This window comes from Nycticebus coucang, chromosome Y (assembly GCF_027406575.1).
Source record: "Nycticebus coucang isolate mNycCou1 chromosome Y, mNycCou1.pri, whole genome shotgun sequence".
Classification (NCBI taxonomy): domain Eukaryota; kingdom Metazoa; phylum Chordata; class Mammalia; order Primates; family Lorisidae; genus Nycticebus; species Nycticebus coucang.
In genome coordinates, this window is record NC_069805.1 from 29553725 (window position 1) to 29567226 (window position 13502).

Sequence of the window (13502 nt, forward strand, 5' to 3'; positions counted from 1 at the left end):
GGGGCTGGACTCTATGATTGGGGTGCCCGCTTCGGGGTACCCAGGAAGCTGCTGGGTCCGGAGCATTGCTCTAGGCTACTGGGGGCAGGGATTGTATGGGCTGAGAGCAACTGGGCGGCGAGGCCCGCCTGCTGCCCCTTCCCCCACCACGCCCTTCGACCTTGGGAGCAGAAGCTTCCTGGAGCTTCTCAGGCCGGCGCCTACTGCAGAGATGAAGGCCTCTCCGCAGACTAACGAGCGGGGAGAGCAGCGGTGTGGGAGAGGACGAGATGAAGCTGGCGCCTCCGGAGCTTGAGTCTTCTCCAGAAAACCGCAGAGGCGGCCTCAGCACCGCGGAGCCTGGGCCTGAGGACACCGCCGGGCAGAGGCCGCCAGAGCTTCCGCCACCAGCAGCCTCAGGACTTCTCTGAGGGCGCCGCCGCTCTAGCTAAAGGCCTGTTAGGAGGAGTTTTCAAATCCCCAGGAAGAGCAGAGAAAAGAAAGGTGGTGCCTCCCCTTCTCCCCAGCCCCTCTTCTCTCACCTCTCCATCTTTTCAGTAGAATCTCTCTGTCTCCTCTTCCCACACCCATCGGAGACAAGTAAACCCCCACGCAGCGCCAGCCGCCTCTCTCGTCCCTGCCACGGTGCCCAGCCACTGCGCTTGGTGCGAGGAAAGTGGTGGAACCACGCTCCCCTGCTCCCCCTCTCCCCTTGGAAGTTGGAAGTAGCTCAGGTTTGAAGTTTGTCCCTAAGGCCGCAGCTCCCAGAGAGGAAAGATGGTGCTCGGCACTCCTCCCTCCCAACCCCTGCAGGAGAAGCTGATGTGTCCTCCAAAGGATGCTTCTGAGAAGTCTCGCTGTGGAAATGGCCCGTGGCCATGGATTCTGGGGCTTTCTCCAAGGCCAGGACTTCTGAGGACCACGAGTGCTTCTCTGTGTGGAAATTCTTCGCCGTGTCTACTTGAAATTTGCTTGATGTCAGCATCTTCCCTTATTTAGAAATCTCCATTAGTAAAAGTGTTCCACTCACACTTGTTTCCTGTCACACTTCATGTATATTTTTTTCCCCTTCTCTTTGAAGCATTAGATTAGATACGTCGCTCTCCAAACTTAGCTATTTTTTCTTGTATTTGAAAAGAATGGGAAAGTAGATTCTTGGTGCAGTAATTCCCTATGGAAAAAAATGAGAAGTTAGCTTATGCGCAACTTCAGAAGGTAGAACTTCAGATTTTCTTTAAAAAAAAGAAGTTCAGTCTTAGTCTTTGGAACTAAAATGGGAACAGTTGCATTAATTATATTTACCTTTTTGAAATTAATCCCATATTTTTATTATTTGGAGTCAGAATTTCTAATTGAGATCAAAATTAATATCGTTTAGAGTATTATTTTTAGAGTATTATTGTTGACGGTCCAGTAATTTCACATAGCCTGGATTTAGACTTCCTTTTTGCCCTACTGATTTAGTTTTTCGTTATTTACCTTGCAAAATAAAAGGAATTTTTCATTGCAGAGTTTTTTTTGTTGTTGTTTGCTTTTTACAAAGAGTCTCAATATGTCACCCTCCGTAGAGTGGTCTGGTGTCACAGCTCACAGCAACTTCCAGCTCCTGGGCTTAGGTGATTCTCTTGTCTCAGCCTCCTGAGTAGCTGGGACTAAAGCCACCTGCTACAACACCCGGCTGTTTTTTTGTTGCAGTTTGGCTAGGGCTAGGTTCGAACCTGCCAGCCTCGGTATATGTGGCCAGCGCCCTACACACTGAGTCACAGGCGCAGCCGGTGCAGAGAGATTTTGTTGAAGTTTGAGTCTTAGTAAGACTTAGCATCTTGGCTGAAGCTTGTGTTTCTTTCCATATGCATAACCAGCTGGACTTGTAGCAGTAAGATAGACGTTTTATTTTTGTTTGAATGACAAAGCCAAAGAAATAGATATAGGTGTGAGAAACCATTTTGACAAAGATACCCTGTTTCCCTGAAAATAAGACAGTGTCTTATTTTAAGGTGTGCTCCCAAAGATGCGCTAGGCCTTATTTTCAGGGGACATCTTATCTTTCCCGTAAGTAGGTCTTATTTTCGAGTAGTTAACCTTTCTCCACTAAAACGAATATTTCTAGAAATAACTTTTAAATGAATTAATGTACTACTTTAGGGTTCCAAAAGAAGCTTTACAAAGGTCAAGACTGTCAGTTCTTTTGGTGTGTTTAGTTAAGATGTATGGCTGTAGTCTATATGAGAAAAGTTAGATGCACAGCCTAAATTATCAATTGTTAGCGAATAAGTTGGAAGTACATTCAGATGGGCTCTGGTGATGAGGTAAATGCCTTTTGAAATCTATTTTCTTTTTGCATAAGAATTTGAACAGACCACAATATACTTTTACGCTTTGTGAAGACCAGAAGTTTGGCCCAGGGACCCTTACAGTTTGGTTGGAAATGTGGGAAGGCAGTAGGAGTTATGAGAAGGCATTGTGTTGCTGTGCTTTTTTTACTGAGATAAATCTGAAAGGTCAAATGGTCCCCAATTTGCACTTTCTTTTCACCTCCCCTTCAGTACCCCCTTCAGCACATAGGCCTTGCAGAACTGGGCTGTTAAATAAACATCTCCTGCAGAGACAGGGGATTAGCCCAGAGTCACAGCAGACCCTTGTAATACCTTCCTATCCTTGGTTCCCCTGGTAACTCCCAACCCTGTAAATCTAACCTTACAAAGATCCCACCTACCTACCCTCCCAACTGGAAAAAGGTATGAAAAACCCCTTCCTCTGTGATGCCGGGTGTAAATTTTTAAGGTGTGAACCTATCTAGGGTGGCCAATAAAGGACCTCATATTTAGTTCGAACAGTGTGGTGGCATTTTCTCCATAATTCCACCCGTGTTGGTTACAAAAAATCAAATCCAGAGGTTGCTGAGCAACAGATCTCAGCTGAACACTAATTAAATGTGTATCAGTGACGTTTTTCATGTTTACTGAAAATAAATAATTTTTAACTTGTCTAAATACTTAAAGCACTGAGTGGCCACTGTTGAAACAATGAACTAGTAATTTAAACAGAATTTATAAAAATTAAATAGGCAACATTTTTACTACCATAAACTTTATCCTGTCCATGCTGAGAGGAGAGGGAAGTTAGTGCAAGGAGATAGAATTTAATAGAAAAATTCAGCTTTTTAATTTTTTTTTTTTGAGATAGCCTCTTACCCTGTTTCCCTTGGTAGAGTGCCTTGGCGTCACAGCTCACAGCAACCTCAAACTCTTGGGCTCAAGTGATTCTCTTCCCTCAGCCTCCCAAGTAGCTGGGACTACAGGCGCCTGCCACAACGCCTGGTCATTTTTGGTTGCAGTTGTCATTGTTGTTTAGTGGGCCTGGGCCGGGCTGGAACACCCCATTTTCAGCACATGTGGCTGGCACCCTAGTCACTGAGCTACGGCTACCAAGCCTAAAATTATTTATAAAAAATTTTTTTTTTTCATCAGTGGCTCAGGGCCCAGTGGTTAGGTCGAGAGCCATATACACCAAGGTTGGCAGGTTTGAACCTGGCCCAGGCCAGGTTAAACAATAAGGACAAGTGCAACAAAACAACAGTGGGGTATTGTGGCAGGCTCCTGTATTCCCAGCTTCTTGGGAGGTTGAGGCAAGAGAATCACTTAAGCCCAAGAGTTTGATGTTACTGTTACCTGTGATGCTGTGGAACTCTACCGAGGGCAACATAGTCTCAAAAAAAAGAAAAAGAGGGTGGCACCTGTGGCTCAACGGAGTAGGGCACCAGCACCATATGCCGGAGGTGGTGGGTTCAAACCCAGCCCTGGCCAAAAAATAAAAAACTGAGAAGAAAAAGAAAAAACTTTTTATACTTTATCCAAACTTCATCTCTTGGAAAGTTTGAAAGGTAAAGGTATCTTTTATAGGATTTGACTAGGTATTAGTTTTTTTCTTTTTTTTTTTTTTTGGTGTTTGGCTGGGGCTAGGTTTGAACCCGCCACCTCCGGCATATGGGACCGACACCCTCCCTACTCCTTGAGCCACAGGCGCCACCCTGACTAGGTATTAGTTATGATCTTGTCATGAGTATTAGATGATTTTCAGTAGTGTGCTTGAACTTTTCACTATGTAGAGTTCTGTTGCATTTATATTTTAATATGGCAGACCTTTGTGACTATGCTTTTCCAATGAAATTTATTTTTTTATTTATTTTGAGACAGATTCTCACTTTATCGCCCTAGATAGAGTGCCCTGGTGTGGAGTCACAGCTCACAGCTTAAGTGATTCTCTTGCCTCAGCCTCCCAAGTAGCTGGGACTACAGGCACCCGCCATAATTCTTGACTATTTTTATTTTGTGGTTGTAATTGTCAATATTGTTTGGCAGGCCCAGGCTGGATTTGAACCTGACATCTCTGGTGTATGTGACTGAAGCCTTAGTCACTGAGCTACAGGCACGGAGTCTCCAGTGAAATTTAAAATTAGGATTTGAATATTTTTTAGTACCTTAAAATGTAATGTTGTAGAGTGCACTATTTAAAGGACCACCAGAGACATCAATTAATTAAAGCCAATTTTAGGAGTCTTTATTAGGTTGGCCAACTGACTGTTCCTGTACATAGATATAGAGGGAACAGTACTGGCCATGAGAAGGAAAAGGTTTATAAGGGTAAATTACCTATCCTATCAGGGGGTTACATGCAATGCAGCCAGCAAGCAAGCAACTGACTTTCATCATCGGTTTGTTATAGAAGCAAAAAGTATTATAGCACTTGCAGTTACAAAAGTCACAGATCAATAGTCACAGACCACAGGTCTGGATAGGGAGATCACAAGTCAGGGTAAGAAAACAATTTTACTCTGAACAATGGATCAGGCAATAATTTCAGTATCATACTGGTGGCTTCTGTTGTTCCTTAATTTTTATTTTAGCTACTTTACTTCCTTCTCTTGAGCAAGGGCAAAAGGTTTCTTATCCCACCTCAGTAAATGCTCTAAGTTCTCAGTCTTGACAACAGTATTTCATCCAAAATGCTGCCATTGTAATTGGGTAACATTGGCAAACACAAACCCTGCTTATGGGCATTGTTCTTTGCATTTCACATGTATTGACTAAATATCAAAAGTATGTGGTAGGTACTATTTTACAAAAGAGGAAACTGAAGTACTGAGAAGTTAGTTACCTTGCTCAATATCACACAGCTAATAAATGGTAGAGTTGGAATTTAAACCTAGATGCAGAGTATTTCTTACCAGTACGCAAATGCTATAGCAAGATTTTTAGAAAAAATCAGGATTTAAGTTAGTTGCTTTTGGTCTAACCCATTTGTTAAAGAACAAGGGGGGTGGGCAGTAGTTTCCCCTATTAGGGAAATACTCTGTATGTCTTTATCCTTGGAGATTTTGAGATTTAGAAATTATGTTCACTATCAACTTTAATCCCAAGGGATTAAATAACCTGATCATTTTATTAAAAAAAAAAAAAAAAAAGCTTGGGCCGTGCCTGTGGCTCAAGGAGTAGGGCGCCGGTCCCATATGCCAGAGGTGGCGGGTTCAAACCCAGCCCAGGCCAAAAACCAAAAAAAAAAAGCAGCAGCTACTCGGGAGGCTGAGGCAAGAGAATCACCTAAGCCCAGGAACTGGAGGTTGCTGTGAGCTGTGTGACACTACAGCACTCTACCCAGAGCGATACAGTGAGACTCTGTCTCTACAAAACCCCCAAAACATCCCCATACTACTTTCCATTAAGGTTGAACTAGTTTGCAGTCCCACCAACAGTGCATGAGTCTTCTTTTCTCTCTGCATTCATGCCAGCATCTGTGGTTTTGGGACTTTATATGAACCATTATCATGTGGGTTAGATGATATCTCGGTGTGATTTTGATTTTCATTTCCCTGGTAATTAGAGATGTTGAGCATTTTTTCATGCGTTTGTTGGCCATCAGTTTTTCTTACAAAGGCCTCATTTTACCAGACTTCAGGCTATACTAAAAGGCTATGGAAATCAAAACTACATGATATTGGTATAAAGCCTTTGGATATGAACAGAGAATAGACCTTGGATCAGAACAGACAATCCAGATATGAAATCATCCTCATGGCTTGGCACCTGTGGCTGAAGTGGCTAAGGTGCCAGCCACATACACCTGAGCTGGCGGGTTTGAATCCAGCCGCGGTGGCCAAACAATGACAGCTGCAACCAAAAAATAGCCGGCATTGTGACAGGCAAGTGTAGTCCCAGCTACTTGGGAGGTGGAGGCAGGAGAATCGCTTGAGCCCAGGAGTTGGAGGTTGCTGTGAGCTGTGATGCCATAGCACTCTGCCCAGGGCCACAACTTGAGGCTCTGTCTCAAAACAAAAAACAAAACAAAACAAAAAAAAATCATCCTCGCATGCCATCTGACATTTGTAAAAAAACATACAATGGGGAAAAGAATTCCTATTCAATATATGGTGCTAGGAGAACTTGACAGCTACCATAAAAGATTGAAATAGGACCTGCTCCTCTCACAGTGGATAAAAGAAAAACCTAAGTCATGAAACTTGGAATTCTAGAAGAGGGCAACGCTGTGGCTCAGTGAGTAGGGTGCTGGCCCCATATACTGAGTGTGACAGGTTTGAGCCCGGCCCAGGTCTGCTAAATGACAATGACAGATACAACCTCCCCCCACCAAATAAATACCATGGCATTGTGGTGGGCGCCTGTAGTCCCAGCTACTGCAGAGGCAGAGGTAAGAGAATCGCTTAACCCCAAGGGTTTGAGGTGTTGTGAGCTGTGATGTGACAGCACTCTACAGAGGGTGACATAGTAAGACTGTCTCAAAATAAAAAATAAAATAAAAATAAATACATAAATAAAGAATTGGGTTCTGGTCAATTAAAAAAATTTTGCACAGCCAAAGAATTGGGTTCTGGTCAATTAAAAAAATTTTGTACAGCCAAGGACACAACAAACCAAATAGACAACCTACAGAATAGAAAAAGATATTTACATGTTACACATTCAATAGAGGACTCATAACCAGAATCTACAAACAACTCAAGAAAATTAACAAGATCAAATGTTACCATTAAAAGTTGGGCAAGAAGGGCGGTGCCTGTGGCTCAGTCGGTAAGGCGCCAGCCCCATATACCGAGGGTGGCGGGTTCAAACCCAGCCCCGGCTGACTGTAACCAAAAAATAGCCGGGCGTTGTGGTGGGCGCCTGTAGTCACAGCTACTCGGGAGGCTGAGGCAAGAGAGTCACTGAAGCCCAGGAGTTGGAGGTTGCTGTAAGCTGTGATGCCATGGCACTCTGCCACGGCACTCTACTGAGGGCTATAAAGTGAGGCTCTGTCTCTACAAAAAAAAAAAATAATAATAAAATAAATAAAAAAATAAAAGTTGGGCAAGAAGCTGAATGCAGTGGCTCATGCCTGTAATTCTAGCAGCCTGGGAGGCTGAGAAGAGCAGGAGAGCAAATTGCTTTAGCTCAGGACTTGAATACCAGCCTGAGCAGGAGGAGTAAGACCATGTCTCTATTGAAATAGAAAAGTTGGGCTGGGTGCAGTGGTTCATACCTGTAATCCTAGTAGTCTAGGAGGACAAGGTGGGTGGACCCCTTCAGCTCAGGAATTCAAGATTCTATCTCTGTTAAAAAAAAAAAATGCTTGCCAGGGTTTGTGGCAAGGTGCCTGCATTCCTAGCTACTTGGTAGGCTGAGGCAAGAGGATGTCTTGAGATGAAGAGTTTAAAGTTGTAAGCTATGATGATGTCAGGGCACTCAATGCAGAATAAGAGTGAGACAGTTAAAAAAAAAGTTGGGCAGGAGACATGAACAGAAACTTTTTTTTTTGTCTTTTTTTTTTTTTTTGTAGAGACAGAGTCTCACTTTATGGCCCTCAGTAGAGTGCCGTGGCATCACACAGCTCACAGCAACCTCCAACTCCTGGGCTCAAGCGATTCTCTTGCCTCAGCCTCCTGAGTAGCTGGGACTACAGGCGCCCGCCACAACGCCCAGCTATTTATTTTTTTGGTTGCAGTTCAGCCGGGGCTGGGTTTGAACCCGCCACCCTCGGTATATGGGGCCGGCGCCCCACCGACTGAGCCACAGGTGCCGCCCAAACAGAAACTTTTGTAAAGAAAATGCATTATTATTATTATTTTTGTAGCCCCAGAAGGAAATGGTGGTGCAAATGCATTGGAAGTGTGGATGATCAACGACACCAATTGAGAAAAATGGAATTCCTTTTTTTTTGAGACAGAGTCTCACTATGTCTCCCTGGGTAGAGTGCTGTGGTGTCACAGCTCACAGCAACCTCAAACTCGGGGGGTTAAACAATTCTCTTGCCTCAGCCTCCCAAGTAGCTGGGACAGGTGCCTGCCACAATGCCTAAGTTTTTTTTTTTTTTTTTTTTTTTTTTAAGACGTGTTGGGCTTGCTTTTGCTCAGGCTGGTTTTGAACTGTTGATTTCGAGCAATCCACCTGCCTTGGTCTTCAGAGTGCTAGGATTACAGGCATGAGCCACCGTGCTGGCCAACATAGATGCCTTAAGTCTCCAATTTTGGAATGAGTACCTTAAAGTTTGATCTTGTTCAGTGAGCTGCTGTGGTTGTGTGTGGGATTCCTGGTGTAAATAGAATCTGGTGGCAGAAAGTGTAACTAAACAAGCACCTCAGACACCAGAGGACAAGACAACAAAATATTCATTGTCCTGACCACAACAACGGCCAACAGGTACACTGTTACTGGGTAATTTTGTCCTTCCTTTTACTCCAGAGTTAGCTGATCATGGAGAGCTAATAGCTCACAGCTGATCCAGGGTGAGATGCTTCACCCAAGGCAGGTTTATTCTCTCCTCTGACCCACATAGTCAGCCTGCGTTCACCTGCCTGGATCACTATGGGGGCGTTAGCCTCGTGTTATTAGGAACTCTTACCAGGTCATGGAAGATTTTGACAGTTTCCTGTGCAGACTGGGCTCGGACTGACAACAAGGTTTAATCTTGAATCCATCTCAGAGAGAGAGAGAGAGAGAAATGAGTGGTCCATTGTTTGTTTCTCCTCTCATAGAAAGAGGCTTAGCTGAGAGCTGCTCCAGTTTCTTGGTATTTGAGTGAAGAACAAGGGGGGGACTGGAGATGCAAACTGATGGATAAATCAATTGCCTTTATTTTATTTGGCCATAAGAAAATCAGATGACATAGTTATGGCCTTTAATGACCAGAAACTTTCAGTTTAAAAAAAGTGTATAAATGGTTGCACTATTAGCATCTTGTGTTCTATGCCAAGAAGGGAGGCATACAGGGGAGTTGGGTTTTATTTGCATCACATCCCATATGTTGTTGTGATTACTGATGTCACCGCTGAAGGGCAATATATGAACAGAAGTGTTGTGATTATGATTATTATTTCTATTGCTTTTAGGTTGTTAAAAATAAATATTAAGCTTGTAATATAATTTTTTTAGAAAATTGGTTAAATTATTTCTTATCGTATGTTATCAATATAGATAGTGTTTAAAAATTAAAATGAAACAAGTACTGTGAGTAAAATTTCTCGTGGGTAGATTTAGGAAAGATGGAACTAAAGACAAGCCATGTGGAGATGAGAAGTCCAGGGCCTGCTCCCTGCCCTGTCCCTGTCTAGATCCATTCATTTGTGGCCGTGGTCCAAGTCTGTCCTCATCCTAAAATCTTCACCCACAGAACTGGCTAGAAGACATTAGACTTTTGCATGGGCGCTCCTGCTGTCTTTCCAAATCTAGTGCTCACAAGGTTTTAAAACACAAAAGCAAGTGAATAGAAACACAAGACGTTATTATTTGAGGGCCTTTTTTTTTTTTTTCTCATTAAGACATGTATTTCTAGAGATATCTGACCCAGCAACCTGGTTTTTACTGTCACAGATTTAGTAGCTACTCTGCAGGTCATAAAAAGGTAAATATAAACAGCAATGACAAAATCCCTGTGGGCTTGGTGCTTGTAGCTCAGCGGCAAGGATGCCAGCCACATACACCAGAGCTGGTGAGTTTGAATCCAGCCCAGGCCTGCCAAGCAACAATGACAACTACAACCAAAAAATAGCTTGGGGTTGTAGCAGGCACCTGTAGTACCAGTACTTGGGAGGCTGAGGCAAGAGAATCGCTTAAACCCATAGAGTTTGGAGTTGCTGTGAGCTGTGACACCACAGCACTTTACCCAGGGCAACACAGTGAGAATCTGTCTCAAAAACAAAAAGAAAAAAAAAATCCATCTGACCACCACTCCATTCTTTCCTGTATGGCTACTGTCTGTATTTAACTATATATAAATATATATATGCACACACACATATATATGTATGTATATATCAGAAGAGAAACAGTAGGGAAAGGTAAAGATCAGGTATTTTTTTAATTAAATTAAATTAAATTTTATTAAATTTAATTTTAAATGTACATTAATTTATATGGGGTCCAGAATCCCAAAGTGTTTGGAAATTGGGAGACAGCACTTTGCCAAGTGGTTCTCAGTCCAGGCTTTATATGGCCAGTTGAAGACATGCTGTCACTTGTGCCTGCCCCACAGATGCTGTTTCCTATTTATATTCAGATTATGATTTAATTTTTTCCACTCATATTTCAGTGGTGATTGTTGGCTATCTGTGTTCATTGACACCTCATGCTAATTTGTCCCCTTACAGCTGATTGTAACTTCATTCATTTGTTTATGGGGCTCTCGGCAAGATTCTTTAACTATAAAGTTTTTCTCTTTGTCATCAATGTTACTAATAACTTGGAATAATATACTGAGTGATGTGTATAAACCATCACATTTAGGGCAGTGCCTGTGGCTCAGTGAGTAGGGCGCCGGCCCCATATACCGAGGGCGACAGGTTCAAACCTGGCCCTGGCCAAACCGCAACAAAAAATAGGCAGGTGTTGTGGTGGGCGCCTGTGGTCACAGCTACTTGGGAGGCTGAGGCAAGGGAATCACCTAAGTCCAGGAGTTGGAGGTTGCTGTGAGCTATGATGCATGGCTACCGAGGGCAACAAAGTGATATTCTGTCTCTAAAAAAAAAAGAAAAAAAAAAAACCATCACATTTAATGCCAAAACTCCTCTTCTTCATTTCCATTTCCTCTTAACTTGTGTTGGAGAATTAAGGCTCTCATATTTGTGGACTGGAGATAGTGCTTTTGAAATGATTGAATTCAAAAAACCCAGTCTTGTTCATTTCCATTTCATTCTCTCCTCATGGCACAAACCTGTTTCCTTATTACTTTTCTGTGTGTTTAGAAAAAGGAAATAAGAATTCATGTATAACTAATATATTCAGCATCTCAAACTTTCATAATGTAACAGGGCACATAGAATATATAAAAACAGGGCAGTGCCCTTTGCTCAGTGCGTAGGGTGCTGTCCACATACACCGAGGCTGGTGGGTTCAGGCCTGGGCCAGCTAAAACAACAATGACAACTGCAACAAAGAAAATAGCTGGGCATTGTGGTGTCCCAGCTACTTGGGAGGCTGAGGCAAGAGAATCATTTAAGCCCAAGAGTTTGAGGTTGCTGAGTTGTGATGCCAAGGAACTAAAAAAAAAATATATATATATATGTATATAAAACATTGGAAAAAATAAAATGATCAGGATCAATATCTTTAATTTTAGTTAATATCTTCATGCATGGTGGTCTTCATAGTATGTTTGTTTAAAAATCATCAGCAGAGATTTCTATTTCTTTTACAATTCAATATATTTATTTTACATAAAAATATTCTGCTCTATAACTTAATGTGCTTAGAGTTACCATTTCTGTGTATTTGTGTGTAGAAAATGTAAACTTTAGTTTGTATTGCTGCCTTAACTTTTTTCATTATTTCGTTATTCTCTTCATTTATGAAATCTGCTGTAAACATTTGGTTGGGGATGGCATTTCTTTTTTTTGCAGTTTCTGGCCGGGGCTGGGTTTGAACCCGCCACCTCTGGCATATGGGGCCAAGGCCGTACACCTTTGAGCCACAGGTGCGGCCCTGGGTTGGCTTAGTATCTTAGCCTGCATATCCTCTTGAGATAAATTCTAAGTCTAATAAACTGGGGTAAGACCCAAGTTCTACATTTTTACAGAATAATTGGCAAAATTTTGTCATAAAGCAGCACCATTTTTCTCATAGATTCTTTCTGTGATTTTAAGTACCAGTATAAAAAAACTGCTAGAATGATATCTAGTATGCAGCAAATGTTCAAATGGATTGTTCTGGGTCAACACCCATAGTTCAGTGGTTAGGGTACCGGCCACATGCACTGGCTGGTGGGTTCGAACCCAGCCTGGTCCTACTAAACAACAATGACAACAACAACAAAAATAGCCAGACATTGTGGCTGGCACCTGTAGTACCAGCTACTTCGGAGGTTGAGGCAGGAGAATCTCTTGAGCCCAGGAGTTTGAGTTTGAGTTTGTTGTGAGCTGTGCCACTATGGCACTGCCGAAGGCGACATAGGGCGGCTCTGTCTCAAAAATGTGAAAAAAAAAAAAAAGGATTGCTCTATTCATGCTATTGTGTTATAATCTTTGTAGTTAGTAAATTCTCAATTCCATGTTATCAATGAATTGTTCCCTCACTGTTCTCCTTCTCTGCTGTTCAAAAGTGTGGCTTTTGGGTGGCGCCTGTGGCTCAAGGAGTAGGGCACCAGCCCCATATACCGGAGGTGGTGGGTTCAAACTCGGCCCTCACCAAAAACTGCAAGGACAACAACAAACAACAACAACAACAACAACAAAAGTGTGGCTTTTAGAACTGATTCTTCAGCATCACTGCTGAGCTAGTTAGCAACAAAGAATCTCAGCCTCACTCAACTCTCCTGAATCAGAATCTGCATTATAATTATTGAACACACACAGACACACAAAGTGAGAAATGTACTTCTAACTCACCATGACTTTTCCATCTGAGGAATAGACATATCTGATTTTTTTTTTTTTTTTTTTTGGAGACAGTGTCTCATGTTGTCACCCTTGGTGAAGTGCCATGGCATCACAACTCACAGCTCACAACAACCTCAAATTTTTGGGCTCAAGCGACTCTCTTGCCTTAGCCTCCCAAGTAGCTGGGACTACAGGTGCATGCTGCAATGGCTGGCTATTATTTTAGAGATGGGATTTTGCTGTTGCTAAGGCTGGTCTCGAACTCCTGAGCTAAAGCAATTCACCTGCCTCAGCCTGCCAGGGAGCTAGCATTATAGACATCAACTAACATGCCTGGACTTAACCCCCTCATTTTATCTGGGGTCAAATTTAGAACTCTGCCCATTTTATTCATTTATTCAGGGATTATTGATGTGTAGTTATGTGGGCATATAATTCTTTCTGGAGGAGAGGGAATACCTGGATCCTAAAAACCTTGCCATGGCCACTTGGTCAATGTGTTTTTTATTTATTTATTTTTATTTCAGGAACTGTTGACATTCAGGGATGTCACCATAGAATTTACTCCAGAAGAGTGGGACTACTTGGACCCTGCTCAGCGCAATTTGTATGGGGATGTGATGTTAGAGAACTACAGAAACCTGATCTCTGTGGGTGAGAATAC

At 42.6% G+C, this 13502-nt stretch overlaps 1 protein-coding gene across 1 annotated transcript in view; it reads left to right on the forward strand.

The window, feature by feature from the left end:
* The first annotated feature begins 1152 nt into the window (after window positions 1–1152).
* LOC128579047 (zinc finger protein 678-like) overlaps window positions 1153–13502 on the forward strand; it is a 33017-nt gene continuing 20667 nt past the window's right edge. The window contains exons 1-2 of the mRNA XM_053581343.1: window positions 1153–1194; window positions 13366–13492. Coding sequence (XP_053437318.1) covers window positions 1153–1194; window positions 13366–13492 — 169 coding nt within the window. The remainder of the gene's footprint in view (window positions 1195–13365; window positions 13493–13502) is intronic.